Source organism: Bufo bufo, chromosome 11 (genome assembly GCF_905171765.1).
Source record: "Bufo bufo chromosome 11, aBufBuf1.1, whole genome shotgun sequence".
NCBI classification, from domain to species: domain Eukaryota; kingdom Metazoa; phylum Chordata; class Amphibia; order Anura; family Bufonidae; genus Bufo; species Bufo bufo.
Window position 1 is genome coordinate 37,503,494 of NC_053399.1, and position 27,634 is coordinate 37,531,127.

General features: G+C 45.9%; 1 protein-coding gene across 1 annotated transcript in view; it reads left to right on the plus strand.

Annotated features, from left to right (window-relative positions):
• Nucleotides 1-27,634, plus strand: part of CDAN1 (codanin 1) — a 137,160-nt gene that overhangs the window by 53,334 nt on the left and 56,192 nt on the right. Inside the window, exons 12-20 of the mRNA XM_040411692.1 lie at nt 7,913-8,027; nt 8,905-9,048; nt 9,221-9,387; nt 10,342-10,426; nt 10,509-10,598; nt 11,683-11,737; nt 21,646-21,779; nt 24,740-24,843; nt 25,335-25,484. Coding sequence (XP_040267626.1) covers nt 7,913-8,027; nt 8,905-9,048; nt 9,221-9,387; nt 10,342-10,426; nt 10,509-10,598; nt 11,683-11,737; nt 21,646-21,779; nt 24,740-24,843; nt 25,335-25,484 — 1,044 coding nt within the window. The remainder of the gene's footprint in view (nt 1-7,912; nt 8,028-8,904; nt 9,049-9,220; nt 9,388-10,341; nt 10,427-10,508; nt 10,599-11,682; nt 11,738-21,645; nt 21,780-24,739; nt 24,844-25,334; nt 25,485-27,634) is intronic.

Genomic DNA, 27,634 nt, shown 5'->3' on the forward strand with positions numbered 1-27,634 from the left:
CACAAGGGGACTATAACAGACAGTATTTTGATTGCTTTTAAAATGCAATGCATTATCCCTATAATGCATTGCATTTTAATAGCAATGCTATTTTAACATTGATCAGCAGGCTGCGCCAGAGAGGCTCAGCCTGCTGTAAATTTCTAAAGCCAGGATCGGGGCCTACATCGGAAGCCAGATAGGCTTCACACACATCGGCACCCCGCAATCACATTTGCGGGGTGCCGAAGGGAGACAGAGTGAGTCCGCTCCCTCTTTTACCACTTTACATGCGGCGGGCGCCATTGCCCGCGGCATGTAAAGTGTTCAACAGCCCAGATCGGCACTCTTGCCTGTCCGGGCTGTTTAGAACAGGACCGCAGCTCTCATGTGATAGTCGGGACCCCGCTCCCTGCTGCATGGGGAACCTGTGCAGCGCTTAGACTGGGCTGCCATAAAAAAGCGGCGGCCCAACCGGTGGTCACTAAGGAGTTAAAGAGCACCTGTCAGCAGAATCAACCCTATTAAACCTGGCATGTTTCCTGCTATGATTGATCCTGTTGATTGAGAATAATTACTGTCTTGTGAAAGAGAGAGAGACTTTTAGGGTGTCATTTAATTAAGAGCGGCGGTTTAGACGCTGGTCTTATTAAGGCCCTGCGCTGGCAGTCCACTGCTGCTTCTTAATTTATATTTTCTACGCTTAGGGCTACATTAACTCGACCGTATGTGTTTTGCGGTCAGCAAATTGCGGATGTTCAAAAAAATATATATGATGATCAGTATGGCATCCGTTTTTTTTGCGGATCCATTGTAACAATGCCTATCTTTGTCCGCAAAAGGGACCAGAGTAGGACATGTATTTCACGCATGTATTATTGGGGGACACAGAAAACCATGGGTAAAGCCAGGGTCATAGATAGAAATGACTGGGCCCTATATAAAAAAAAATTGGTGTCACCTTCGCTACTATCTCTGGAAGACCCCCTGTTACCGGTCTAGCCGCCCTCCCCAAGGGGCAGCACACGGAGGAAGGTGACACTGCTTGAATCAGGGTGGGCAGAAACCGTCTAGGTAATATGGACAGTGCGGGAAGGTGTGTGTATCCCACCCAGATACCTCAACTGGGTGAGATAACTAAAATCCGGAAAGCTGCAGTGGTCTCGACAAAGTATAATTTGCTGAGACAGTTTTGTATACATTTTTCTTCTGGGCTGGATTTTACTTGGATTGGCGGATAGGTTTGATAGTGGGATCTGCCAGTCCACACCCTTCCAGCACAGGTATTCCGTTTGACCCGAGGTCACCGCAGGTTAGGCATGCTCTAATAAAGGAGGCATAAAACCAACACTCTGTGTGTTAGTCAGGGGGAAGGAAAGGCTGAGGAGGCCTGAGATTGAGAGAGGGAAAGAAAGGCTGAAGAAGCCTGAGTTTGGGGGACCTAGCGACGCCTGCGGAGGTGGTGCCTAGACGGGCAGGAGTTATTTTGGTTGCTGTATTGTGCTACAGTGCTAGAAAATAAAGCATGGTTTGGACTTCAATCCGGTTGTCTGTGATTGAGAGCCCCTGAGAGAGAGTGATCCCTTACAGTAAGTATATTACCTACTTACCCCCCCCCCCCGTGCCTGAGCCACCCTTGTACTGTGTTTTCAAAGTGAACACAGAAACATATGTTGTTTCTCCTAGATGTTGGCCCCTGTATCTGGTTACTCACTGCCTTGGTCCCACCTCCAATCCCCAGCCCCATCCACACCCTGTGAGCCAGTCCCGGCGGTCGCATGTCTACTTGGGCGGCTGCCGCTTTTCTACTCGGGGCATCGGTTCACCCGCTCTCGGCCTCCTAGTTTCCTAGTGCACTCCGCTCCCTCCCTACATCGCCGCCCCAACCAGACCACCTCTCCCAGCGTCTTTCGTGTGCGGGATCTGTATTTTCAGAGCGTGAAAATTTCGTACCCTTGCCTTCGCCCCACGAGCTGGCCAATAAGCTCAGCACCTGCCTTCTGCTTAACCCCTTCCTTGCCTCAGTACTACTGTGCTGAGAAAAGTGCTTACTGGGCTCTCTGCTGAGGCTTACAGTGCTGGTCATTAGTACAAACGGATGTGGGTTCAGTTCCCCTAGATCTGCTTTGTTAGAATTGAGCTGTATCTAAAATATATATATATATATATATATTACACTCACCTAAAGAATTATTAGGAACACCTGTTCTATTTCTCATTAATGCAATTATCTAGTCAACCAATCACATGGAAGTTGCTTCGATGCATTTAGGGGGGTGGTCCTGGTCAAGACAATCTCCTGAACTCCAAACTGAATGTCAGAATGGGAAAGAAAGGTGATTTAAGCAATTTTGAGCGTGGCATCGTTGTTGGTGCCAGACGGGCTGGTCTGAGTATTTCACAATCTGCTCAGTTACTGGGATTTTTCTAGGGCAGGCATGCTCAACCTGCGGCCCTCCAGCTGTTGCAAAACTACAACTCCCATCATTCTCTGACAGCCTACAGCTATCATCCTACAGAAGGGCATCGTGTGAGTTGTAGTTTTACAACAGCTGGAGGGCCGCAGGTTGAGCATCCCTGTTCTAGGGTTTACAAAGAATGGTGTGAAAAGGGAAAAACATCCAGTATGCGGCAGTCCTGTGGGCAAAAATGCCTTGTGGATGCTAGAGGTCAGAGGAGAATGGGCCGACTGATTCAAGCTGATAGAAGAGCAACGTTGACTGAAATAACCACTCGTTACAACCGAGGTATGCAGCAAAGCATTTGTGAAGCCACAACACGCACAACCTTGAGGCGGATGGGCTACAACAGCAGAAGACCCCACCGGGTACCACTCATCTCCACTACAAATAGGAAAAAGAGGCTACAATTTGCACGAGCTCACCAACATTGGACTGTTGAAGACTGGAAAAATGTTGCCTGGTCTGATGAGTCTCGATTTCTGTTGAGACATTCAAATGGTAGAGTCCGAATTTGGCGTAAACAAAATGAGAACATGTATCCATCATGCCTTGTTACCACTGTGCAGGCTGGTGGTGGTGGTTTAATGGTGTGGCGTATGTTTTCTGGGCACACTTTAGGCCCCTTAGTGCCAATTGGGCATTGTTTAAATGCCACGGGCTACCTGAGCATTGTTTCTGACCATGTCCATCCCTTCATGACCACCATGTATCCATCCTCTGATGGCTACTTCAAGCAGGATAATGCACCATGTCACAAAGCTCGAATCATTTCAAATTGGTTTCTTGAACATGACAATGAGTTCACTGTACTAAAATGGCCCCCACAGTCACCAGATCTCAACCCAATAGAGCATCTTTGGGATGTGGTGGAACGGGAGCTTCGTGCCCTGGATGTGCATCCCTCAAATCTCCATCAACTGCAAGATGCTATCCTATCAATATGGGCCAACATTTCTAAAGAATGCTATCAGCACCTTGTTGAATCAATGCCACGTAGAATTAGGGCAGTTCTGAAGGCAAAAGGGGGTCCAACACCGTATTAGTATGGTGTTCCTAATAATTCTTTAGGTATATATGTGTGTGTGTGTGTGTATATATATATATATATATATATATATATATATATATATATATATATATATATATATATATATAAAATTAACCCTTGGAGAATGGCAAGGATATACGTCCTACCGCTGGATATACGTCCTAATAGCGTAAGCGGAATCCTGGCACTACCGCTGGATACCGCACTCCCTGTAGCTTACCCTCCTTCCATAGGCGGAGTAGTTACACTACCACTGAATTCCGTGAGTCCTGTCACATTCCCTTCCCTCCTTAGGCGGAATATGTGCTCTCACCACTGGATACCGTACAGCCTGTAGCATTACCCTCCTTTCATAGGCGGAGTAATTGCCCTTGCACTGGATACCGTACAGTATGAAGCATTACTCTCCTTCCACAGGCGGAGTAATTGTCCTTGCACTGGATACCGTACAGCCTGTAGCGCTACCCTCCTTCCTAGGCGGTCTACTTGCTCTACCACGGGATTCTGTACATCCATTGCATTATCCTCCCTCCATAGGCAGCGTAATAGCACTACCGCTGGATACTGTACAGCCCGTGCCATTTCCCTTCTTCCGTAGGAGGAGTAATTGCACCCCCACTTGGTACTTTACGACCTGTAGCATTGCTGTCCTTCCTTAGGCGGAGTAATTGCACTTCCACTGGGTACTGTACGGCCAGTAGTATTGCCCTCTTTCCATGGGCGGAATATTTACACCACCACTGGATACCGTACATCCGGTAGCGTTACCCTCCTTCCAGAGGCGGCGTAGTTGCATTACCACTGGATCCTATGCTTCCGGTAGCAGTACCCGCCTTCCGTAGTGGGAGTATTTGCACTTACTCTGGGTACTGTACATTCTGTAGCATTACCCTCCTTCTATAGAGTAATTGCACTACCACTGGATCCTGTACAGACTGTCCCATTACCCTCCTTCCTTAGGCGGAGTATTGCACTTCCACCGGATACCATACGTCCTGTTGCATTAACCCCTCTGCAGACGGAATAATTACTCTCATACTGGATATCATCTGTCCTGTCGGCTTTCCCCCTTCTATTGGGGTATTAGTTGCACCACAATTGCGTGCTAGAGATCCTGTAGCGTTACCCTCCCCCAATTGATGGAGTAGTTGCACAACCAGTAGTGCTTGCACTACCAGTGAACCCTGTACATCTTTTCGGTTTCCCTCTTTCCGTCAGCGGAGTAATTCCACCACCACTGGAAACTGTTCCTCCTATTACTTTATCCGTCTTTCTTGGGTGGAGTAATTGCTTCAACAGTGTCTACCGCGACTACTCTCATTTGTTCCTTATCACATGGCATTCCGTTCCATGGGTGGCCTATTGGCTGGACACTGTACCTACAATCGTTTTACCCCGCATCATAGGTGGTATTTTGGCACTACTGCTGGATGCTGTGACTGCTTCACAATTACCCCCTTCCTCAGGTAGTCTTAGTTTGGATTGGTGTTTGGCGCCTACGTGGCAGCCTCTGTCTTCCAGGTCGGCCTGTAGCTCTAACGGGCAGTTGGCATACCTCATTCCTTTCCTCGTGCCTTGAGTCCCTCTCCTCTGACCCTAGAGGGCATAGTTGTTGCTATCGCCTCCCCCTGTGAGGAGGCGGTCTTTGCGCTGCCCATAGATATTCTGGCTACTGCGGTTCCATGGCTACTACTGTCTGTGTTAACCCTTCCCAGGGGGAATTTTTGCATTCATCCTTCAACTGCGGCTTACATGACGCATAGGCGGGGGACACTACATTTATGGTTTTCTCCACATCCCCTTTCTCCATGCGGAGTATCGGCCCTGCATCATGTAAGCCGCAGTTGAAGGAGCCAATGAACCAGAGTAGCCAGTAGCCTTCTCGCTAGTTGTAGTTGTGATCGTATCTACATTTCCTTTTTCCACAAGGGGCACTTTGCCTATGTTCTGCCATGACATGCTGCGGCTGGGGGGTTTGCTCACTTCTGCTGGGAATTAGTACGTTTTCTGTACCTGGTATAACCTACCGATTTCTTTGGCGCTGGGTTAGCGCCTTGTACCTTTTACATGTACCTCATTGCCTCTACAATCTACTATGGTGACAGCACCAGCATTCCCTCCGTGTGGAGTTTGGGTATGCACTTATTCAGTTTGCATATGTGAGTTGTCTGCATGGCTCCCCTCACCGGGTCGAGCGGTCGTACTGCCCTTGTTGTCTCCCCTAAGTGCTGGTTTTCTACTAAGTCACATCGGCTGCTTCTACTTCTCCCCTTCCGCAGGGCGAGTAGTTGCGCTCCCCCACATACTGTTACTGCCTGATCGGCCAGTGTTCATAACCATTGGGTTCTCCTATCCCCCCTTTCTGCTGTGGGGTGCTGCGTGGGTGGTGTTGGTTCTATTACCAGTTTTTTTTCTGGGACTTTGTGGCGTTCGGGGTCCACACTCCCTTCCTGGCGCAGTATTTTTCCTATCTCTGGTTCCTGTCTGCAGCTTCCAATTAGGTCTGCCAGTTCAGGAAGCCTTTCATGGAGAAGCAGACTGCTTTTCTCTTCTCTTGTTCTGGAATTTAAGGTCCTCCTCTACATGCCTCTGCTTACCACATTAGTGTTTACCTGGGAGAACATTCTTATGAAGAAACCCCCTTGGTCGGAGGACACTCTTTCCCTGTCAGGTTACTCGTCAGTTTTGGGTCGGTTCCACTGCCTTGTTCCCTTTGGGTTTCTTCACTCCCTCAAGATTTTTTTCTTGTGGGCCATTCTCATGTCTGACTTCCAGGTTCTCTAGCCCTGACTTATTCGTCATGGTCCTGTTGGAGTGTTCTTCTCTTCTGGCAGTCCGGTATCGTGTGTGGGGCCTTTGCTTTCGGGCATCCCTACTTCTTCCCCCATGGGGGGCAAGTTTTGTCACATCAGAAGTTTGGCCCTTGATATCCAGACGCCATTTCCAGTTCGTCTTCTTCCAATCAGTATTCCACTGAGTGTTTTTCCTGGGGTTTTGATCCAAGGGCATCACTCCTTAGCAGCCTTCTGGATCAAGGCTACGTATTTCTCTCCTGTATCTTCCGCAATCGCTCCGTGGCTTCTGGTGACTGACTTGTCTTCATTCTTGTCCACCTTGTGGATATTCTGTCTGCTCTCCACTTCTGAAGTCTCCTAAGCCGTGACTTATATTCCTTGGGCTGTTCCTGATTCTGCCCAGCCGGAGCCTCTACGCCTTCAGCCGCTCTCTGACTGGCCTTCCGGGGAATGGGTCTTCCTGTCCCTTTTCAGGGTTCCTGATGTGTCTCTTCCCCGCATTTCTGTGCCTTTTGACCAGCCTTGGATTCGTTCTGGTCTTGTTCCCTCCCCATGGTACTGCTCTTTAACGTCCCATGGTCTTCTGTGTACCCTAATGATACACAGCTCCCACCCTGTATGTACATTGCTGGTTCTCCTAGATGGGTCCTTCTGGTTCTTGATGATGACCCATCTTTGGGTTTCTTCCTTTTTTGTTTTCTGTGGGCTGCTCCTACGGCTTTCGTACAAACTGATTAGCTCCGTGTCTGCAGGAGGGGTATAGCTGAGAGGAGGAGAACACTTTTTTTGCTTAGTGTCGCCTTCTAGTGGCAGCAGCTGTACCCATGGTCTTCTGTGTCCCCCAATGAACTTAGCGAGAAAAGGATTTTACAGGTAAACACAAAAAAAAATCATTTTTTATTAAATTTTTTGCGTGGCTACGGAACTGACATACCGATGCGGAGAGCACATGGTGTGCTGTCCTAATTTTTTTGCGGATCCGTTGAAATGAATGCATTTGCATTCTATCCGCTAAAAAAACGGACACGGAAACCAAATACGTTTGTGTGAATGTAGCCTAAAACAGGCTTATAGAAAATGATGAATGAGACGTGCATCCGTTCATTCGAACGTTTATTCATGATAATGGTTCCATGTAAGGGTGCTTTCAGTCACCCAACAAATGAGTAAATGCTTGTTCGTCGGGTATCAGCAACAGACCAACTTGTGTAAACAGCGATGTGCTGGTGACAAGGAAACAAATATGGGCACTAACGATACATCCCAGATCTCTGAATGCAGTATACAAGCTGCTATGATCCTGTGTGCCTATGAGCAGGAACAAGAATCAGGCATTTTGAAATCCAACATGCCTGATCCATTTCTCTGCTGAGGTATTAGGCAGACTTTGGAAAATGAAAGGTTGCTATGGGCAACTAAGCCAGTTCTACTTCACACCAGTTTGATAAATCTCCCCCTAAAGTGTTTTACTTTAACATGTCTTACATATTTTGGAGCGCATGTAATAAATGTAGTAACTGGCTATTTGGTAATGTTAGTAATGCCTTCTGTTTAGGTGTATGGATATCTAGATTTAAAATTACTGGGCATATGCCTCTTTTTGACGAGTCTTCATTTTCCTGATGCAGCTACCAGTTTAATCAGCACCTAATGGATAGTCTGTGCCAAGAAATACAAGAGCTGGATGCAAATTCCATTGTGGGGCGAGAGACAACAGATGTAGAGTTGGATGTGGAAGAACAGGTAACGTTGTTTTACTTTCTATACTGAGCTCCCTTCCAGAACTGCTGTAAATGTGGCGTGTGCAAGTCGGACATCTCATTAGAGAGCTTGTGTGGATTAGAAACGAGTTGCAATAGGATAGTCCTTTCATGATGGCAGTTACCTCAGCCATGAACTCTATGGTTGTGTTCACGTGGCCGTAAATAGCTGCAGGAAAAATCTGCAGAAAAATGTGTTACCTGCGGACTTTGATGAGGGTTTGCTCCTGATTTCACCTATACTTTGCATAGTGAAATACAGGGTAGAAATCCAGTCTAAATTAACTTGCTTCTGATTTAATTTCCGCACCGCATGTCAAATCGGGTGCAAATCTTTCCATTAGTATAGAGTGAAGTGAGCTTTGGATGCTTCATTCGAAGTCACTTCGTTTATAACTTCTGATTTAATGTATGGGCTCCAATGAGACTGTTAGTTATTGACAAAGTCGCGCGTGACTTCGTTGAATAACTTTGGTAGTTGATTTTTGAAGTGCAAAACCACTTTAAAACTTGAAACTAAATTCTGCTTCGGTTCCGACTAGTACCTCGCGGAACAGGTGCGGACCCATTCATTTCAATGGGGCCACAAAAGATGCGGACAGCACCCTTCCGTTCTGCGGCCCCGCAAAAATAAATAGAGCATGTCCTATTCTTGCCCGCAGCCATGGACAAGAATAGGCATTTCTTCTATAGTGCCGGCCAAATGCAGAACACACATGGCCGGTGTCCGTGTTTTGCGGACCTTAAAACACTTGGGGACGTGTGAATGGATAAAAGTAAGGCTTATCTATTGATAAGAATTTTTAATGTTGCAGTCTACTTATAGTTCATTAATATCTGTCTGTTTCTACATGTTTTAGGATGAAAAAGTACGCTTTGCTTCAATTCTACTGACTCTACGGCTTCTGGCAAAGTTTCTGGGGTTTGTGACTTTCTTACCGTACAGGACCACAGAATCTCTCTCCAGCGAATTACAGGAATCTGCAGTTTCCTTAAGGAACCAGGTAATACATGTAAAGACTGGACCTTATGCTTAGAAATTACTACAATAATAAGCAGCAACACTGCTTTTTTTTTTTTTTGCATTTTTTTTTTTGTGATGGATTTCTTTCTCTTTTGTAGACATCTCCCAGTAGTGTGTTATTTGACTACATGACTTTTTTTCTTCCTCCCCAGACCCTCCCAATGTTAAATGTCTTGCAGTTGCTCAGACGCTCCATACAGGACCATCGTACAGTGTTGACTGTTCCTTGGGCAGTGGAATATCTGTCATTGGTGGATGGTGTTGCCCCGTACCTTGATTATTACAGAAAAGTGTTCTGCCTTTTACTCCATCTATACAGGTGATGAGAACAGCAGTGTGAACTTGACGTAATATAGTCTCTTCAAGCACTTTATTTTATTTCTCTTGCTAAAATAGCACCGGCATATTCCACAGCGCTTTACAGACATTATCATCACTCTCTGTCCCCAGTGGAGCTCAGTCACCCACACAAACACGGGTTAAGCATACAAATTCCATGCAGATGTTGACCTTAGATGGATTTGAACTGGGCCCACCAGAGGACTTCAGGGTGCTGTTTTATTAGGGTTCCAGTATTGTCAGCGCTTGGGCCCACCGGAAAAACCTCTCACCCTGAGCATGAGCCATTCTGCCCTGAAAAGGAATACAAGAAGTGCTCCCACAAAAATCTTTATTCTCTGACCTATTAGAAGGGTACATGATGTAAACTGAAGGTAATCTTCTCACCAGTGACTGTATTTGTGAGTTATAACCTCCCTTCGGATCCTCCGCTGTGTCATGTGACCAGCACTCTGATCTCCAACGGACACAGGACAGGAAGTCCGTTACTTCTCTATTCATTCCTATGAGACTGACATTAAGGCTCCAGTAGGAATACATAGAGAAACTGACTTCCTGTGCACTTAGAAGATGCTGTGTTATTTGGAAAGTCAGTGTTGGTCCTATGACACCGCTGGGGAGCAGAAAGGAGGTTATTATTCACAAATACAGTCAATGGTAAGAAAATTACCTTTGCTCCAGTTTACATCATGTACCTTTCCAACAGGTCAGAGAATAAAACAATTTGTGAGCGTACTACTTTAATAAACCTCACTTCCAACTTTTTTGTAATGTAAGGAATTCCTTAGGCATGAGGTAATATATGGCTGTTACTCTCTGACTGTAATTTATTCTGTAATATTGATTATTGTATGACTGCTTTGTGTAGTAGTATTGTAATATTTGTTCTGTCAGCAGTTGACTGATTTCTCTGTATTTTGCCTTTTTTGTAAAGGAATAAATTGATCCTGACGGATGAGAAAGAGATGAGCTTCTTAAACAAGCTGCTGCTTCTTGCGGTTCTAGGCTGGCTTTTCCAGGTGCCATATTTACAACTGTACAGTATTACTTTTGTGCATCCATTGTATGTTTTCTCATGTGGTGTGGCTTGTTCTTGTTAAGGTGCCAGCTTTGCCAGAGGAATTGTTTTTCAACAGTGAAGCTGTTCAGGATGAGATTTCAGTGGAGTTGATGTTGTCCGTACAGGGGCTGGTAAGCGTGTTCACATATATTTATTGTGTAGAAGTGAAGTTCTTGGTTTGACCTTTTAGGTCAAGTTATTTTTATGTTCTATTCATTCATTTCTCATTTTAGTTTTTTGAAAAGTTTGGTGAAGATCAGTAAGGCTGCAGCTACTGTAATTCTAATGTAACATTGGTGTGCCATATTTACAAGTGATATCTGGGAGGCAAAAGCCGTCTTAATAGAGGCGGTATGTGGCCTGCAATTATGGAATATGCTTACAGCCACTTACATTAGGTAGCCCAATCCAGATATAAAACTTTCTGGTAAAGATTTTAGGGGCACATTTATGAAGACCAACGTTTTCGATGCTGGGCTTAATAAGCTCCTGCGCTGGCAGTGGATCTGCTGAAGTTATGTGGAGGTGCCGGCCTCTACATAACTTCGGCTTATCCACTGCTGATTCTAAATGTAGGACAGCTTCCTTGCCGTCTTATATTTAGACCCTTTTCTATGCCAAAACAGGCATAGAAAATGAATGAGACGGGCCTGCCGTCCACGCTACGCCCCCCTTTTTTAGACCTGGCGTGAGCGGAGAAGAAGTCGCAGATTCTGACGCAACATGGCATGCTACATAATCTGCGCCAGATATACGCCACAAAAGTGGCATATATCTGTTCGTTAATAACCCCCCTTAGTTTGTACAACAACGCAACAGAGGAGCAGTACAAAACATAATAAGATACATGGAATGTGTCAGCTGGAGCTAGACCTTGGCTATGGGGACAAAACTTAACTGAACAGAACGTAATGCTCCAAAATGCGTTCCGTTCTCATACCGGAGAGCAAACCGCAGCACATCCTGGGATCTGTTTTCTCTGACACAATAGAAAACAGATCCGTCCCCCATTGACTGTCAATGGAGTTCATGACGGATCCGTCATGGCTATGTTGAAGATAATACAACCGGATCCGTTCATAACAGATGCAGACGGTTGTATTATCAACAACGGAAGTGTTTTTGCTGAACCCTACTGGATCCAGTAAAAACGCTAGTGTGAAAGTAGCCTAAGATGAATCTATAATGTGTTCAATAATATTTCTGTTATTTTAGGACAGCGTACCATTGGTGGATCAACAACTGTTATACAACTGTTGTCCTTATATTGGTGAGTATCATTTTTCACGTTGTTGATGAGCACAAATTCTTGTGCCTTGCTGATTTTCAGTCTTTTTTTATTTTTTTACTTCTGGAATATTATTATTTTTTCACAGTTTCAGGGGAATACACGAATACACACACAGCATATGTAAAAATCTATGTGACTGTTCCATTTAGAGATGAGCGAATCGAAGCATACAAAGTGGAATTCGATCCGAAGTTTAGAAAAAATGAGCTGAGCTGAGCATAGGGAGAGACATGGCAAGCGCTAGGGACAGTGTTTCAGAAAGCTTTTAATTGTAGAATATTGGATAGAAAGAGTGCAGGGACAGTGTAGGGAACGTTTTTAGACACTGTAGGGAGACTGCAGGGACAGTACAGGCTATGTGTAATCGCCGTGTGCATCTTGTTAAACTGCTACGCCATTCATATTTAAAGGGGTTCTCTGGGAATTAAGAAAATGAAAATACTTAAATATTACATCATTATAAATATATTCCCAAATACCTTACATAAGATAGAATGGCTTGATTTGTCTGGCGAGCAATCATTAGGAAAAACAAAATGGCGCTGTCCTAATCACACAGCAGGACAAGTTACTTCACAACACTGAGCTAAAGAGCTGCCCCATCCTCCTCTCTGCTCTGCTTGTCGGGAATTATCATCCTGAATACAGTTTAATATGGTCATCAGCTGAATCTCTGTAGGAATGGAGTTTATGAGCAGATGTGTCTAATGAGCAGCATTCGTAAACATTACCACAGTCTGTCCTGTCTATCCTCTCTGTACTTCATGTCTCCTCATGAACTCCATTCCTACAGAGATTCAAATGAATAACTTCTCATCTGTATTCAGGATCATAATCCCTCACAAGTAGGAGAGGAGGAGGAGGCTGATCTTTACCTCAGAGTTGTGAAGTAACTTGTCCTCCTATGTGATTAGGACAGGCTTTGTGTGCACTAATATTATGGCGGCCATTTTGTTTCTCATAATGATTGCTCCCTAGACAAAACGAGCCATTATATCTAATGAAAGGTATTTGGGAATATATTTGTAATAAATTTAATATTTACGTATTTTCATTTTCTGAATTCCCGGAGAACCCCTTTAATCTCTTATGTTATACATATATTTACTGTGTATCAGACTCCGTCTCAACAGGTGGTCTAATACATAGGTGCGTTTATCTAGTTCACCTGCTGCACCATTAAAGGGTTGTCTCACTTTAGTAAGTTGCATTTATCATGTAGAGAAAGTTAATACAAGCCACTTACTAATGTATTATTATTATCCATATCCCCTCCTTTGCTGGCTAGATTCATTTTTCCATCACACGTTTCCATGATTACAGACCAACCTGCAATCCATCAGTGGTGGTCGTGCTCACACATTATAGGAAAAAGCATCAGCCTTTCTGGTGGCCAGGACCATGGGAGCGCACATAGGCAACCCCTTTAAGACTTAATCTGTTGCAGGTTGAATCAATCGTGGTGTAGGGCATAGAGCAATCTAATTAAACGTTGTCCACATTGATTAATAGAAAACCAAATCTATTAGTTCCTGATTCACAAACTGGGGGTGATGCACCTGTCTCATTCTATTTGTGGCTTGTCCATATTGATAGATGACCAATTCTATTCGGCCCTGGGTGATACACCTGTCTCATTCTACTGTTTGTGGCGTGTCCACATTGATATTTAACCGCTTCTGTTAGCCAAACAGTTACTGTGATGTAGTTTTACAGAGCGGTCTTATTTAACACCCTGTGGGCAATGCAAATAAATTGATTCTTCCCACTGCAGAGTTGGCCATGAGTAGATCGTCATTGTTTGTAGGAAAAGATTATTCTTTTATCTGAAAAATGTATTCTTATAGCAAATAAATTAGCCTTTTACAAAATAAATTTGTCTGCTCCAGTATTGCAGTCCCTGATCCCTATGATGTGCGACGTTTAGCAGGTAACCCGCCCCTGTCGGCAAAGGGTAGACACGATCCCTTCAGTGCAGCGCATGCAGCCCTGCACATGTAAGGGCATCACAGAACAGTTAGTGCTGAACGCCACTAGGCCCTCTAGGAATGGATTAAGGGCTCATTTAGACGGCTGTCCGTAAAAATGTGGATCTGTTTTTTTTGCGGACAGTTCAGCATTTCCGCAAAAAAACGGATTGCATTTCAGTTTAGACTTCAATGGGGCCATGTCCTGATTTCCACTGACATTTTTGCTGACGGCATACGGCCGATGAATGAGCCCTTACTATGAATGTGGGTGCACTAGAACGTAATGCACATGGCGATACCCTCTCCCTGCAGTTTAAGTTCCAAGCCTTCACACTGAAATGGGATGCATATGATTAGGCAGAGTGGCCTGATTATTGTGATTTGTGACAAATTCAGAACAAATCAAATTTCTTGGATGAACTTTGGACGAATGATCCAAATCGCATTTTTCCAAACTTCTCTCATCTCTAGTGCCATTTGTTGCAGTGGTGTTTGCAGAAATCCATGCTTGTGCTTCAGAAACCACCCTATTCTGATGAATGCATTTCTTTTAGTCGCAGACATTTCTGCAACAAATCTGCCATATGTGAAGCTATGAGGGCCCAGCCTTACAATGCGACCTATGCCCTTTAGTAATGTTTTAATTCTGTATATTTACTATATTGAAAGGAAAACGCAAAGTGACACAGACTTATGATATTGCATGCCCTATATTCAATTGATTCTATATAGACAAGTCATGCTATGCCCCTCAGACCCTACACTATGACACACTGTACCAGTTATGGAGGGTTCCTTTATGGATCCACTAACCAGCTATGTATTTTGTTTTGAAGAGGTTTCTCATTTATTTTTTTCACTATTGTTGGACACACAGATTAATAATGTGTGGTTCTGTGTTCTAAAAAAATAACAAAATAAGATATGCTCACCTCACAGTCTTTGTCCCTTCTTTATATGTGCCTCTGTTTTTGTGTAAAAAACGAGATTTTTGTGAAACTCACCTGTAAAATCTCTTTCTCGCGGGGTTCATTGGGGGACACAGGACCGTGGGTATAGCTTGCTGCTGCCACTAGGAGGCGACACTAGGCTGAAAAGTGATAACTCCTCCCCTGCAGGCTATACCCCCTCCAGCCTGGAGAGAGCATATCAGTTTGTGCCCAAGCCATAGGAGTAGGAGAAAATAACCATACGGTAAACAACCAACAACTGACCAACGCCAGTCGGATCAAACCAGAACTGGGGCCATACTGGCTCCACAACCGCCAACAATCACAGCAAACAGAAATTACTGGGTGGGAGCTGTGTCCCCCAATGAACCCCGCGAGAAAGAGATTTTACAGGTGAGTTTCACAAAAATCTCGTTTTCTCGCTGGTATCATTGGGGGACACAGGACCGTGGGACGTCCTAAAGCAGTCCACGGGGAGGGAACAAATCACATGCCCCTGAAGAAACAAACGCCCTCGAGGATGCGTAACTCACTGCCGCCTGCAAGAATTTGCTGCCTGGAACAGTATCCGCCGGTGCCTAGGAAGGCACCCAGTAAGACTTGATGAACGTGTGCCCGGAAGACCAAGATACTGCCTTCCACACTGGAAACTACTGCATGAAGGAGATGGACCCGAGCAGCGCCGACCGCTGGTCGGGTGGGCCAAGACTCAGCTGGGCGTTGCCTACCCGAGGGCAAATGCCCGAGCAACTGTTGAACGGATCCATCTGGAAAAACAGAGTCCGTAGGGCTGTAAGCGCTAGTCAAGGACAAGCAAGCTCAGAGGCCAAATCACATGGCTGATGGAGAGCTCGGTTCGTGTACTACGAGGGAGAAGAAGAGAAACCCATTTCTGTGAGGTGTGGAAATGCGACCACCTTCTGCGAAAAAGGAGGATCCTGGACGGAACACTGCCCTATGTTCATACTTAATTAAAAAATACGTACAAGAAAGGCGTATCAAAATAAAAAATAACGCCACCAAACAGCTGGCTCCTGGCCGCAGCTGTGGAAGTAGAACTAAAAGGCCAAGTCCGTAGGATTCACCTCTGGTCAGAGAACGCCCCCTAGGGAGCGGAATATTGGTAGACCAATGCCCTTATAGCCATAGAGGCTGGTGGTGAGATTTCTAGTGAGAGAAGCTGCCTGATAATCACTAAGAAACAAACGCCTGAGCCAGGCGTGCCCCACTACAGGCCAAAGTATCTATACCACACGGGAAAGGTAAAGTAAAGCCAATGTGAGCACCGCTAGTGATGGGAAGCCCCGTTAGTGACTATATTTCAACAAAGCGGCAACGCTGCCTGGAAGGGCAGATGAGTGGAACAAAGATGAGAGAAAAACTCTTGCCGGGTGAAGTTTGACTACGCTCCACCCGTCTTGGTAAGGTTCTCAGTCCACCCCCGAAATGAGCAGTGAAAGAACAACCACCATTGGCTTGAGGTGACGTAGATATCACCGACATCTGAAGAGAGGTAGCACCAATGGCGTCACGATATGACTACTAGAATCCAGGTCCCGCTTAGAACGGCAATCTAGTGTTGACGAGTGTCGCAGGGACTGATCTACCTAGTAGAACGCACTCAAAAAGTAGGTGCTACTCACTGTAGTCTTCAACAAAAGATTATGTCTTTATTGTTCACAAACAATACTCTGCGACGCGTTTCGGCTCACATCAAGAGCCTTTCTCAAACATATGGATTAGATGTGGCAGAAGGACAACAGTTGTCAGAGCCACGGACCCTTATTGGTAGTAAACCAGAAAGAGGCCAGAACTAAAGCCCATTCCCATGTGAGACTGGAGCTCTACAGCGTCTAATGGTGATGCGATACTCCGCCTGAAGGGAGGCCCTACAAGGGAAGTCCCAAGAGTAATGCTCACGCCATACTCCAGCCGAGGAGTAGGCCACACCGTAGAGGTCACTGATTTTCGTGTTAGAGGAATCCGTTGCCTGACGAAAGAACTGTGCAGAAGGAACCTTAGCATGTAATGGTGACTCAAACACCCCTCGTGCGGTAGAGGTTACCGCATGCTCCGCCAGCGTGGACATGAGGGGAAGGCCTGAGAACATCCAGTAGAATTTCTGGTATCAAGCTGGCCCAGTTAGTAGAGCTAACCTTAAACCCTCCACCTGACAAGGGCGCTGAACAGGAGCAACTGCCGAATTAGTACCAGGGTAGAACCCCTACCTGAGGGGGGCTGTCTCGCTACAGCGACTAGGAGCATCTAGCCCTAGCGTGAAGACTACCCTGTGAAGGAGAAGCCGTTGTAGTAGCCACTGCAGATTGCCAGCATAACGCCCGCACCTAGATAAGGATGAGTGGTGGACGAAGCATCCGGAGTCGGTGGAATATTCTGCTTGCTGGATCTTGACCACCGAACTCTGTGCAGTGTGACTGACCCGAACGGTGGAGTGCTCATGGGGATGGGGAGTCTCTAGGACACCTAAGGCTGGGTGACACCCCTGAGAGCACAAAGGCCGACATTTTTGTGTCTCCAATAAGTGCATGAAGAAAAGAGGGATACAGTATTGGAGTGTCCATATTATCCCGTGGCAGTATCCATATGCCACTAGATGAGAATATCAGGCACCAGCGGTACCGACTGTTGCCACGGACCCCTGTGAAGGAAACCAAGGCCTCTAGATTCGTGGCGTAGCTGAAATACAGCATGCATAGTGATCCCCCCGTTACTGGATCGTTTGTAGAGGGTAATGCCATAGGAAGTATGTGATGGCAAATGGGAGATGGAATAGTAACCAACGGAAGCGCAATCCCCCGGTTAGGGAAGGGGGTAGCGCGATAGTCAGAACCGCAATCTACAGAAGTGTAATTACCCACCCAATGGAGGGGGAAAAAATCTACGGCAAGCACTGCGCCCAGTGGCAGTGCAAACGCTTTACCTATGATCGGGAGTAACATATCCAGTAAGTACTGTAACCCGAGGTAGTGCAAATACATCACCCATCGAAGGGGGTAACGCACCTAGTAGGAACTTGCATATGACGAGTTCTGTACTCTGTGGGAAGTGCCATCATCCCACCCCAGAAAGGGTGTAATGCGTACGTAAAACTGCGACAGCAGTGAAAATGCCATAATGCCACCTATACAAAAGGTTAATGTATGCTGACGATACTGAGCCCAGTGGAACTTCAATTCCGCCACTCACAGAACGAGGGCACCTATGGCTGGCATTGAGGCCAATGCTAGTGAGGTCAGTCCACCTCAGGAAGGAGGTAATACCCAAATTAAGCACTGTATCTTGTAGAAGTGTAAGTAGTGCCTAAGGAAGGGGTTAATGCATACACCAGAACCAGAAAATTAATCCGGATTCATGTCAGAGTCCGAATAACTGTCCTGCTTCGGCTCGCTCGTGCGCAGTTCCACCTCTCAGCCTCTAACCCATGGCTGTTGCAGGCTGTGGCGGTGTTGACAGAAGAACCAAACTACCCGGAGGTGGAATGGAACTAAAGGTCTGCTTACTGATTGCGCAGACGGTGCTCTATTAACCAAACGACCCAAAAGGGTGGGTTGGGAGCTTCCAGAGGTCCTCCGCTGAGTTGCGCAGGAGGAGAAACTCAAACGGACGCCCCCGGAGGGTGGATAGGAAGTTACAGTTGTCCTCAACTGGATTTGCGCAGTTGTAGTATTATTAACCAACCGGCCTCAGAGGGCGTATTGGGATCCTCCAGATGTACCCCACTGGACTTTGCAGTTGGAGCATTATCAACCAAACGACCCGGAAGGCGGATTGGGGACTCTTCGGATGTACTCCACTGGATTTACGCAGTTGGAGAATTATCAACCCAACAGCCCAGAGGGCGGAATAGGAATCCCTCAGATGTACTCCACTGGATTTGCGCAGTTGGGGCATAATCAACCAAACGGCCTCAGAGGGCGGATTGGGATCCTCCAGATGTACCCCACTGGAGTCACGCAGTTGGAGCATAATCAACCAAACGGCCCGGAGGGCGGAATGGGAATCCCTCCGATGTACTCTACTGGATTTGCGCAGTTGGAGCATAACCAACCAAACGGCCCGGAGGGCGGAATGGGAATCCTTCAGATGTACTCCACTGGATTTGCGCAGTTGGAGCATAATCAACCAAACGGCCTCAGAGGGCGAATTGGGATCCTTCAGATGTACCCCACTGGAGTCACGCAGTTGGAGCATAATCAACCAAATGGCCTCAGAGGGCGGATTGGGATCCTCCAGATGTACTCCACTGGATTTATGCAGTTGGAGCATAATCAACCAAACGGCCCGGAGGGCGGAATGGGAACCCCTCAGATGTACCCCACTGGATTTGCGCAGTTGGAGCATAATCAACCAAACCGCCTCAGAGGGCGGATTGGGATCCTCCAGATGCACCCCACTGGATTCGTGCAGTTGGAGCATGGATTTTGTGCACTGAGGAGGGCAGGATTTGTTGCGCATAATTTTTTTTGGTGAGGACCTAACCTCATATGGAGAGGTCAGGAAGGGCTGTATACCGCAATATTAAGGCTCATTGCGCCTGCAGTAAGAAACCTAGGGTAAACAGGGGCCTGAAAAAGGTGGCTGTGCAGGAAGGGTTAACCCTGCTCAGAGGACCGGAGCGGAGCTCAGCGGGCACCTGGAGGAGGGAGGACAGCTAGACGGGGAGGATTCGCGCCTAAAGGACGAACCCGCCCCTTCCATAATAGGAATGAAAGTTGCGGCCTAGTAGGCCGCAAAGCCGGGACATAAAGTTCGGCGCACAGCCGACCGGGCGGTACTGCCGGCCGGCTACCACAGAGGGACTCAGAGTAACCGCCGATACCCCCTCCAGATCAGTGGGCAGATGTGTCCACCTGCTGCGGGAACCCATCCCGTGGCCGCCAAAAAAACTGTACGGGCTGAGTTCCGGTAGGCCCGAAGAGAAGCCGGGGCCTAAATTTTTGGCGCCGGCCGAGTGAATAGCCGGCCGGGAAGTGGAGTGACCGGAGCGGCGCTCTCAAGCGCCGTGGTTGAACACCGGCCGCGGGTGCTCACCCCGCAGGCCGTATAACGTGCCGGCTACTACATTGGGGCCTGAGGTAATGTGGGGCCCTCATGAAGAAAAAGTCCTCCATCTTATGAGGTGACCAAGGGGAAGGGGGGGGGGGCTGAGGTACTTACCCAATGAGGACTACTCACCCCATCTTCATCCTCTTCTCTTCACCCTTTCTCAGAGTACCAGCAGGGTCACCTCTTCAGCCGCTGGCACCCGAAGTGGCAGGGGACTGGAATGGCGGAGGGTCTCGCCGGATTCAGGTGACCCCTTTGGCTGGCGGGAAGCAGGGAGCTGGGCTGCCCTGGTCCACTTTTGTTTCTTGGGGAGGGCGAGCGGTGAGGGATTCCGACACCGGCCTTGCTCCCGGGGTAGACAGAGTGGCTAGGCGACTCCGTTTCCCCAAACCTAAAAAAGGAAAAAGATAAAATAATAAAAGTAAGCTGCCCTGCAAAAGCAGGGAGGTCTGCCTCCTACGACACTAAGCTAAAAACTGATATGCTCTCTCCAGGCTGGAGGGGGTATAGCCTGCAGGGGAGGAGTTATCACTTTTCAGCCTAGTGTCGCCTCCTAGTGGCAGCAGCAAGCTATACCCACGGTCCTGTGTCCCCCAATGATACCAGCGAGAAAAGAACATTTCTTTATGCAAATGAGCCTCTAGGAGCAACGGGGGTGTTGCCTCTACCCCTAGAGGTTCAGTTCTCCCTCCTCTGGCCACGCCCTCAACACGCTGATTGAGTGTTCATATTCTGCCTGACCATGTCAATCAGCATGTTGAGCCTCTAGGAGTAAAAACAACACCCCCGTTGCTCCTAAAGGCTCATTTGCATTAAAAAAAGTTAATTTTTCTCAAAAACAGAAGCACATAGAAAGAAAACCAAAATCTAAAAAGGCAGTAGTAAAATATAACTTTTAATAATAAATCTAAAAAGTCAAAATAGCCCAAATTGTAATCATGAAGCCACACTGATTAGGCAATAAGGGGACGCCACACATCTACAGTGGCTTTTCACCCTATGATATAACACCCACATCTTTTATGGGTGAACATCACTGGAGGTGCGACCTTACACCTCCTCAGGATGACTATTCTAGGATTGGACTATCCCATTTAGACGTTGCATTAGCCCTATGTCCCCTGATGAGTTTTGGGCTATATAAATAAATGAATGAAACGCGTAGGAACAACATTTTTCTTTTTATCTGAGCACCTGTAAGTAGGTTTCTTTAGCACCCTTTAATCAGTACGGATAGGGGTCTATCTCTTCACTGTCCTCTGATACACCATACACTATCACAAAGATGATTAAGGGATGACGTGTTTGAGGATTGAAAACAACTGGAGCCGAAATCATCTGTGTGTGAGGACGTGATTTATTTGGCTCTGTCCACCTTTACCTACCCATCTATCTGGGTAAGCGGTATATATATTACAGTATACCTATCCAGATACATGTGTCCGACATGGAATTTGTGATGCTTATTGCCTAATCAGTGTGGCTTCATGATTACAATTTGGGCTATTTAGACTTTTTAGATTTATTATTAAAAGTTATATTTTACTACTGCCCTTTTAGATTTTGGTTTTCGTATCTGGTGGTAGCCTTGTAGGGCTATATTTCTGACCTATGAGCAGTAACAGCTCCTGTGGTGGCTGTATTGATTCTTTTTTTTTTTTACATAGAAAGAAGGGACAAAGACTATTAGCTTCAGCTAACATTGGCACATGTCTAAAGTCAGCCAGTTTAAGAACCATGTTCCTGATGACAGAAGCCCTTTTAATGAGTCTCTATTAAAACACTTGGTAACCATATCTAATCATCCTGAAATTAGCACAGTAATGATTTTTTTACCAGTAAATATTTTTATTTGACTGAACGTTTGTAATGAATTCATTATTTTTTATTTTTGTTGCAGGTGAACTGAAGAAATTGCTGGTTTCTTTTGTGGCTGGCTGTGGAGCAAAGAATGGGGGTTTCATAAGAAAAATCACTCCCACTGCTGCAGAACCTCTGATGCCAAAACCAACATTATCGCAAAAAAAACTTCAGGTAAATTATCTTCTTTCATTTTATCTTCTATATTTTATTCTCCACATTTAAACCATCTAAGAATCTTGTGTTATCTAACTTCTCTCGACAAGCAGTAATTGTCGGAGGAACCTGCATCTTACAGTGCAGCTCTCCATTTTGACCCTTTATGGTGCCCATAGGTTCTAGTAGGGAATATGTGAGAGAATGTTTTAGGAGAAAAACCCTTAAAGGAGTTGTCTGGATAAAGATAATGATGACCTATTGTCTGTTAGGTCATCATTATCACATCGGCGGGCTTCTATGTCCTGGAATCCTCGCCAATCAGCTGTTTCAGGGAGCTCCGGTGAGCGCAGCTGACTCCCAGCAGCTTTCGAAGCCCAGCGCCGTACCTAGTTTAGTGGCTGTGCCTTGTATTGCAGCTTAACCCATTCACTTCAAAGCAGTTGAACTGCTGCTAGGCCATGTGACCGATGTACGGTGACTTCAGTGGCCTAGCAAGAGGCTGGGGCACTCGCTGAGTGGTGTGGCCTCTTCAAACAGCCGATTGTTGGTGTGTTTTAATGCTTTAAAAAAATTTAATACTTTAATGTTTCTTTGCATCGCCATATTCATATACTTTTTTACAATATATTTTGTCTATGGAGCTGTTTGAGTACCCTTTTTATTGCAGTATCATCTGTAGTTTTTTTTGTTATATATTTTTTGTTATATATTACTTTTTAATCACTTTTTATTCCGTTGTGGTGGGACGAAGCGACCAAAAGACAGTGATTCAACCATTTTGATCTTTTACCGTAAGGAATAAACACTTTTATATAATTAGATTTTTCAGACGCAGCGAATAATGTTTATATTTTATTGTTTGGATATTTCATTATTTGGCTTTAAATATATATATATTTTTTTTACTTTATTTTTATTACCCCTAGGGGACTTGAACATGCAAATATTATCACTTGTACAATAGACTGCAGTGGTTGCCAGATGTTGTGATTGGAATGATCTCTGATCATGGACCCTGTTGGCTATGACGCCTGCCTGGCTGTTGAGCAGGTGCCACAGGTGTACAGCACGTCACCAAGAGGTTAATGGTAGAGTGCATTCAATTACCGCCAAAATAGTTGGATATATTAAAAGGTGTGTAAATACACAAAGGGAAGAAAAATCTGACCCTTGTAGAGCGCCTAAACTATCCTGCCTACAATGCAACCCTGGTGAAGAGGATTCTCGCTAGCTGAAAATTGTACTTTTAGGCTCTACACATATCCTAGCCAGGGAACATAATGTAATGGATAGTTAGGAAAGTAGGTCAAGAATAATATGGAATGCGTGACTGACTCCCAACGCGTTTCCCCCCACTAAATAAAGTGGGGTTCATCAGGGGCTACCAGTAGTATACAATAGCATAACTCTACTTGTTACTGGAATCAGTGCCGTAACAAGTAGCGTGTAGACTTAATATAAATAGACACCTAAACACAGAAGATAGAATCCTCCTAGCCCACACAAAACATGGGAAATGTGGTAGGGACCGACAATAAAGAAAACATGGGCCAGATGTCATGCACGCTTCATAAAGACCACACATGCAGAGATATATGTAAGGTAATGCGCTACATCAGGCATGCTCAACCTGCGGCCCTCCAGCTGTTGCTAAACTACAACTCCTATCATTCCCGGACAGCCTACAGATATCAGCCTACAGAAGGGGATAGTAGGGCAGAAGGTTGAGCATCCCTGCGCTACATGAATGCATGGGCCGATTGGCCATAGACCTTACAGGGAAATTTCCCTGGGGGGCGATGCACAAGGGGCCCACCAAGCCCTTTTCTCTGCCGCAGGCCAGGTACATAATGAGCTCTCAGCGGTAATTAACCCTATGTGACCACACATGCCCTCTGAATTCAACTGCTGTGGCCGCATCTCACCTTCTAAGCCCCCTGCTATATATCTTAATCAGAGACAACTGGAGGAGGACAGAAAATGGCAGCTATCGATGACAACAACAAAAGGACAACTTTTGAGAAATCATACTGTGCTGCACTGTGGTATTTGGTTCTGCCGGGGTGGTATTTTCCACGCGTGTTGCCCCGCCTTCTCTCAGTTTGCACCCTCCTACAACATGGGGCTACTTTTAGATTTTTTTCCAGGGCCACTGTAAGTTCCCAGTCCGTCCCTGCATGAATGCATAAGTAGCACCACCAAAACATGACCCACAACTCCATCAAGTAAAGAACTAGCTACATATGCACACAGAGATCAAGATGAAGACATAAATTATACTTAGCTGGTAGGTGGTGTCATCATTGGTGCTCAGCGGAGATGTAGCCACACTGTTAGAACTAGTTAAAAATCGGTGCCAATGATAAATTCTTGATGGAGACCGTATACCAGTACACGGTCGCCATCAGGGCTTCAGGAGCCGCGACTGTTCATGTACTGCTACCCAGAAGTGTAAAATCAGCGTTAGGGGTCATGCACATGAACGTATTTTTTTCAGTGTCTGTGTTTTTTGTTTTTTTTGGGGGGGTTTTTGCGGCCCGTATGCAGAACCATTCATTTCAATAGGTCTGGAAAAAAAACGGAAAGGACTCAATGTGCATTCCGTTTCCGTATGTCCGCATGGCCGTCCTGCAAAAAAGATAGAACATGTCCTACTCTTGTCCGTTTTGCGGACAAGGATAGGCATTGTTACAATGAATCCTCAAAAAAAATGTCATCTGTAGTTTTGGCGGACTGCAAAATACATACGGTCGCGTGCATGAGCCCTTATACTGAGGAGGAAAGGCAAACAATAGTATGAATTATTACAGTAAGGAAAATAAAAACACGATTTTTGTATGAATGCAAGTCTTGAAAGTCTAGACTGCTTGTTTATCTGCTCATGTAAAAGGACCCTTACAAGACAAATGGATTAAACAGTAAATTATATGTAAATCACTGATCAGATGATAAGCTTTATATTTTGTTTTATACAGGCAGAACTGGAACAAGCATTCTTCCATAACCAGCCTCCATCTCTACGTAGATCCGTTGAATTTGTGGCTGAACGTATTGGGTCCAACTGTGTCAAGCACATCAAGTAAGTGTTTGTACTTATGTACATGGATTAACATATGTTATACATCAAGATAGCTTTAAAGTGAGTTCTACCCTTTTGTCACATTTTTGGTGCATGATGGTGCATTTAAGACACACCCGTTTCCCATGAAACCGAATGCCATTTCTGCTAAGTCATTCCTCCTCGACCGATGAGGTGCAAATGTGTCTAAAATTTTTAATTGTTTTGCAAGTCTCATGCACTAGTTTTTTGGTAGTAAATCTACCCCAGCGTATTTGAAAGAGCTCACAATTTAATTCTCGGAACTCACTATATACCCATTACAATCACATTAGGGTTAACCTAATCTTTTGTGATGTGGTAAGAGTCTGCCCAACAACCAGGGTTCCAGTGCTGTTAGCCATTGAGCCAGTTTGATACCCAATATAATTTGGTTTCTTTTATACGTTATGTGACCGAGACATTGCTGTATGAAATAAAACCTTCATAATGATCCTGTCTCTTAATTTCAGGGCGACTCTGGTGGCAGATCTTGTGAAACAAGCAGAGACCATCCTGAAGGACAAAGTGACAGAAGACAGTGCAGAAAATAGCAGGCTGCTGGACAGCGTGTGTGTCAAGCTCTGCGAGGATGGACGGCAGGCTCTGCACAGAGGCCAAGAGTAAGCACACAACATACACCTTTAGTGATTCATGTATTGTACTGGTGTTTTATGAAAGTGCCATCTTTATTTCTTTACATACTCACTAACCGTAAGTATATTTTTCATGCTTATCTGGTTTTGCACTTCGGCTCCTGCCATCCTGTTGGATTTTATGTGCTATAATTGTATCAGTTTAATGTTAGAAAATATAACAACCTAGTAGATAAGGGATACAGGGCACGTTTCTTCAACCCCCATTATGTAGCATTACATTGGCGTAGTATTGGCGTATTTTGAGACGTATTATGTAAATCATAATTTCTCGCCCATATTCATTGGGGGACACAGAGACCGTGGGTATAGCTATGTCCTCTAGGAGGCGTTGACACTAGTAAAAGCTGTTAGCTCCTCCCCTGGCAGCTATACCCCCTCCAGCCTGGAGAGAGAGCTTCAGTTTTTTCTAGTGTCAATAGGAGGCAAGACAGACCTCCCTGCTCTGCAGGGATCTCCTGAAGATTTTTTTATTTTAGTTTATTTTTTCCCCCTTCTTTTTCATATGGGAAAACAGTGGACGCCTCGCCTCTCCTCTCTGTTCTCCCGGGGTCGAGTTGCGCCAGTGCCGGTCACCCACACTGCTGCCTCCCCCACAGAAGACGAGGTGGACCAGGGCAGCCTCGCTCCCTGCATCCCGCCAGCCAAGGGGTCACCCGTCGAAGTCCCTTATTTCCAGCTTCCTGCCACTACGGTGCCAGTGGCTGAAGGGGTGACCCTGCTGGACCAGAGGAAGGGTGAAAATTGCAACAGGGACGTAAAGAGGATGAAGAGAGGTGAGTACACGGGACTTAGGTGAGTATGTCCCTCCTGGGTCCCCCCCCTCCCTCCTTGGTAGAAGTAATGCAGACGTTAACAAGGCACAGGGCTTAGCCCAGCACCCTGCAGCCATTCCCTTCTTCCCCCTTTGGCAGGTTTTAGTCAGCCAGGAAGCCCGGCACTTTTTCCCTAGCAGGGCGGCACATAGGGGCTTAATGTCAGTATAACCGCCTGGCAGGCGTTTTTCTATGGCGCGCCGCTCCGGAAGGGGTGCACCGCACTGCCATCATTTCGCGATACTTGGTCCCTCTGCGGTCTGGCCGATGCGATAATCTGCTTGCGCAGGGGCTTTGGATTGCCGCCTTCTGGCTTGCTGGGCCACACTTCGTCCCCCTGGAGGTGTGGGGGGGTGCGCTCCGGCGTGAAAACTTCACCCCCTTCTTCCCCCTCCCCCCAGAGACCTGCTAGCTCCGCCCCTGGTCATGAAGATGACCTTAACCCTTCCTGGCTGGCATATCTGGGGAGGGATAGAGTTCTAAGGGGGCGTGGCACTCCCAGTGCAATGTTCCTCATGTGGAGGAATTTAACCCTTTTCTGCCTCTTGTTCTTGAGGCTGTCATCTTGTTTAAAAAAAAAAAAAAAAAAAGAACAGAAGGAATGTGCGTCCATACGGCCCCCTCCCCGCCCCTCATTACCGCAAGACCACCCTGTCCGTGCAGTACCACACTGGGCCCGTGTCCTATCTCGGATAAGGAGCACCTCTCATAGTTCCCAATCCGCCCTCCGAGCAGTTTGGTTGATAATTACATGATTTTCCTATTTTATGACGTAAAGTCATGATTTTATTAAAGACACGGAGGCGAGTATTGCTATCTCTTTCTTTACTAAATCTTATAGCAGCAAAGAAAAAAGCATCAATCAAACAGATAACCATGGCAACCAACTCCTCCCCACTGTGCCAGTATAATAGTCTCTGACTCTGCTAACTCCTCCTCTTTCTTTGGTAACAACCGATGTCCAGAACTCTGACGATTAGAACCAAACTCTCCAAACACGGAAACTGAAATCCAACGGCAAGCAGCCCGGCTCTTCAACGGAAGAAGGAAGCTGGAAATTCAAACACAATCCGCATCCAGAAGACAGTATATTCATCCTATGAAAGAAATAAGACAAAGGTAGAAAACGTCCCAATATCTCATCAAAGATTGACATCAGTGCACGGTAATGAACATACAGCATAATCAGATGATAAAATCAAAGCACAATGACAAATAAATAATGCATAACAGAGAAAAAAACTCTCAGGGAGGGTATACAAAATGGGAGGGGCAATACTCGCCTCCGTGTCTTTAATAAAA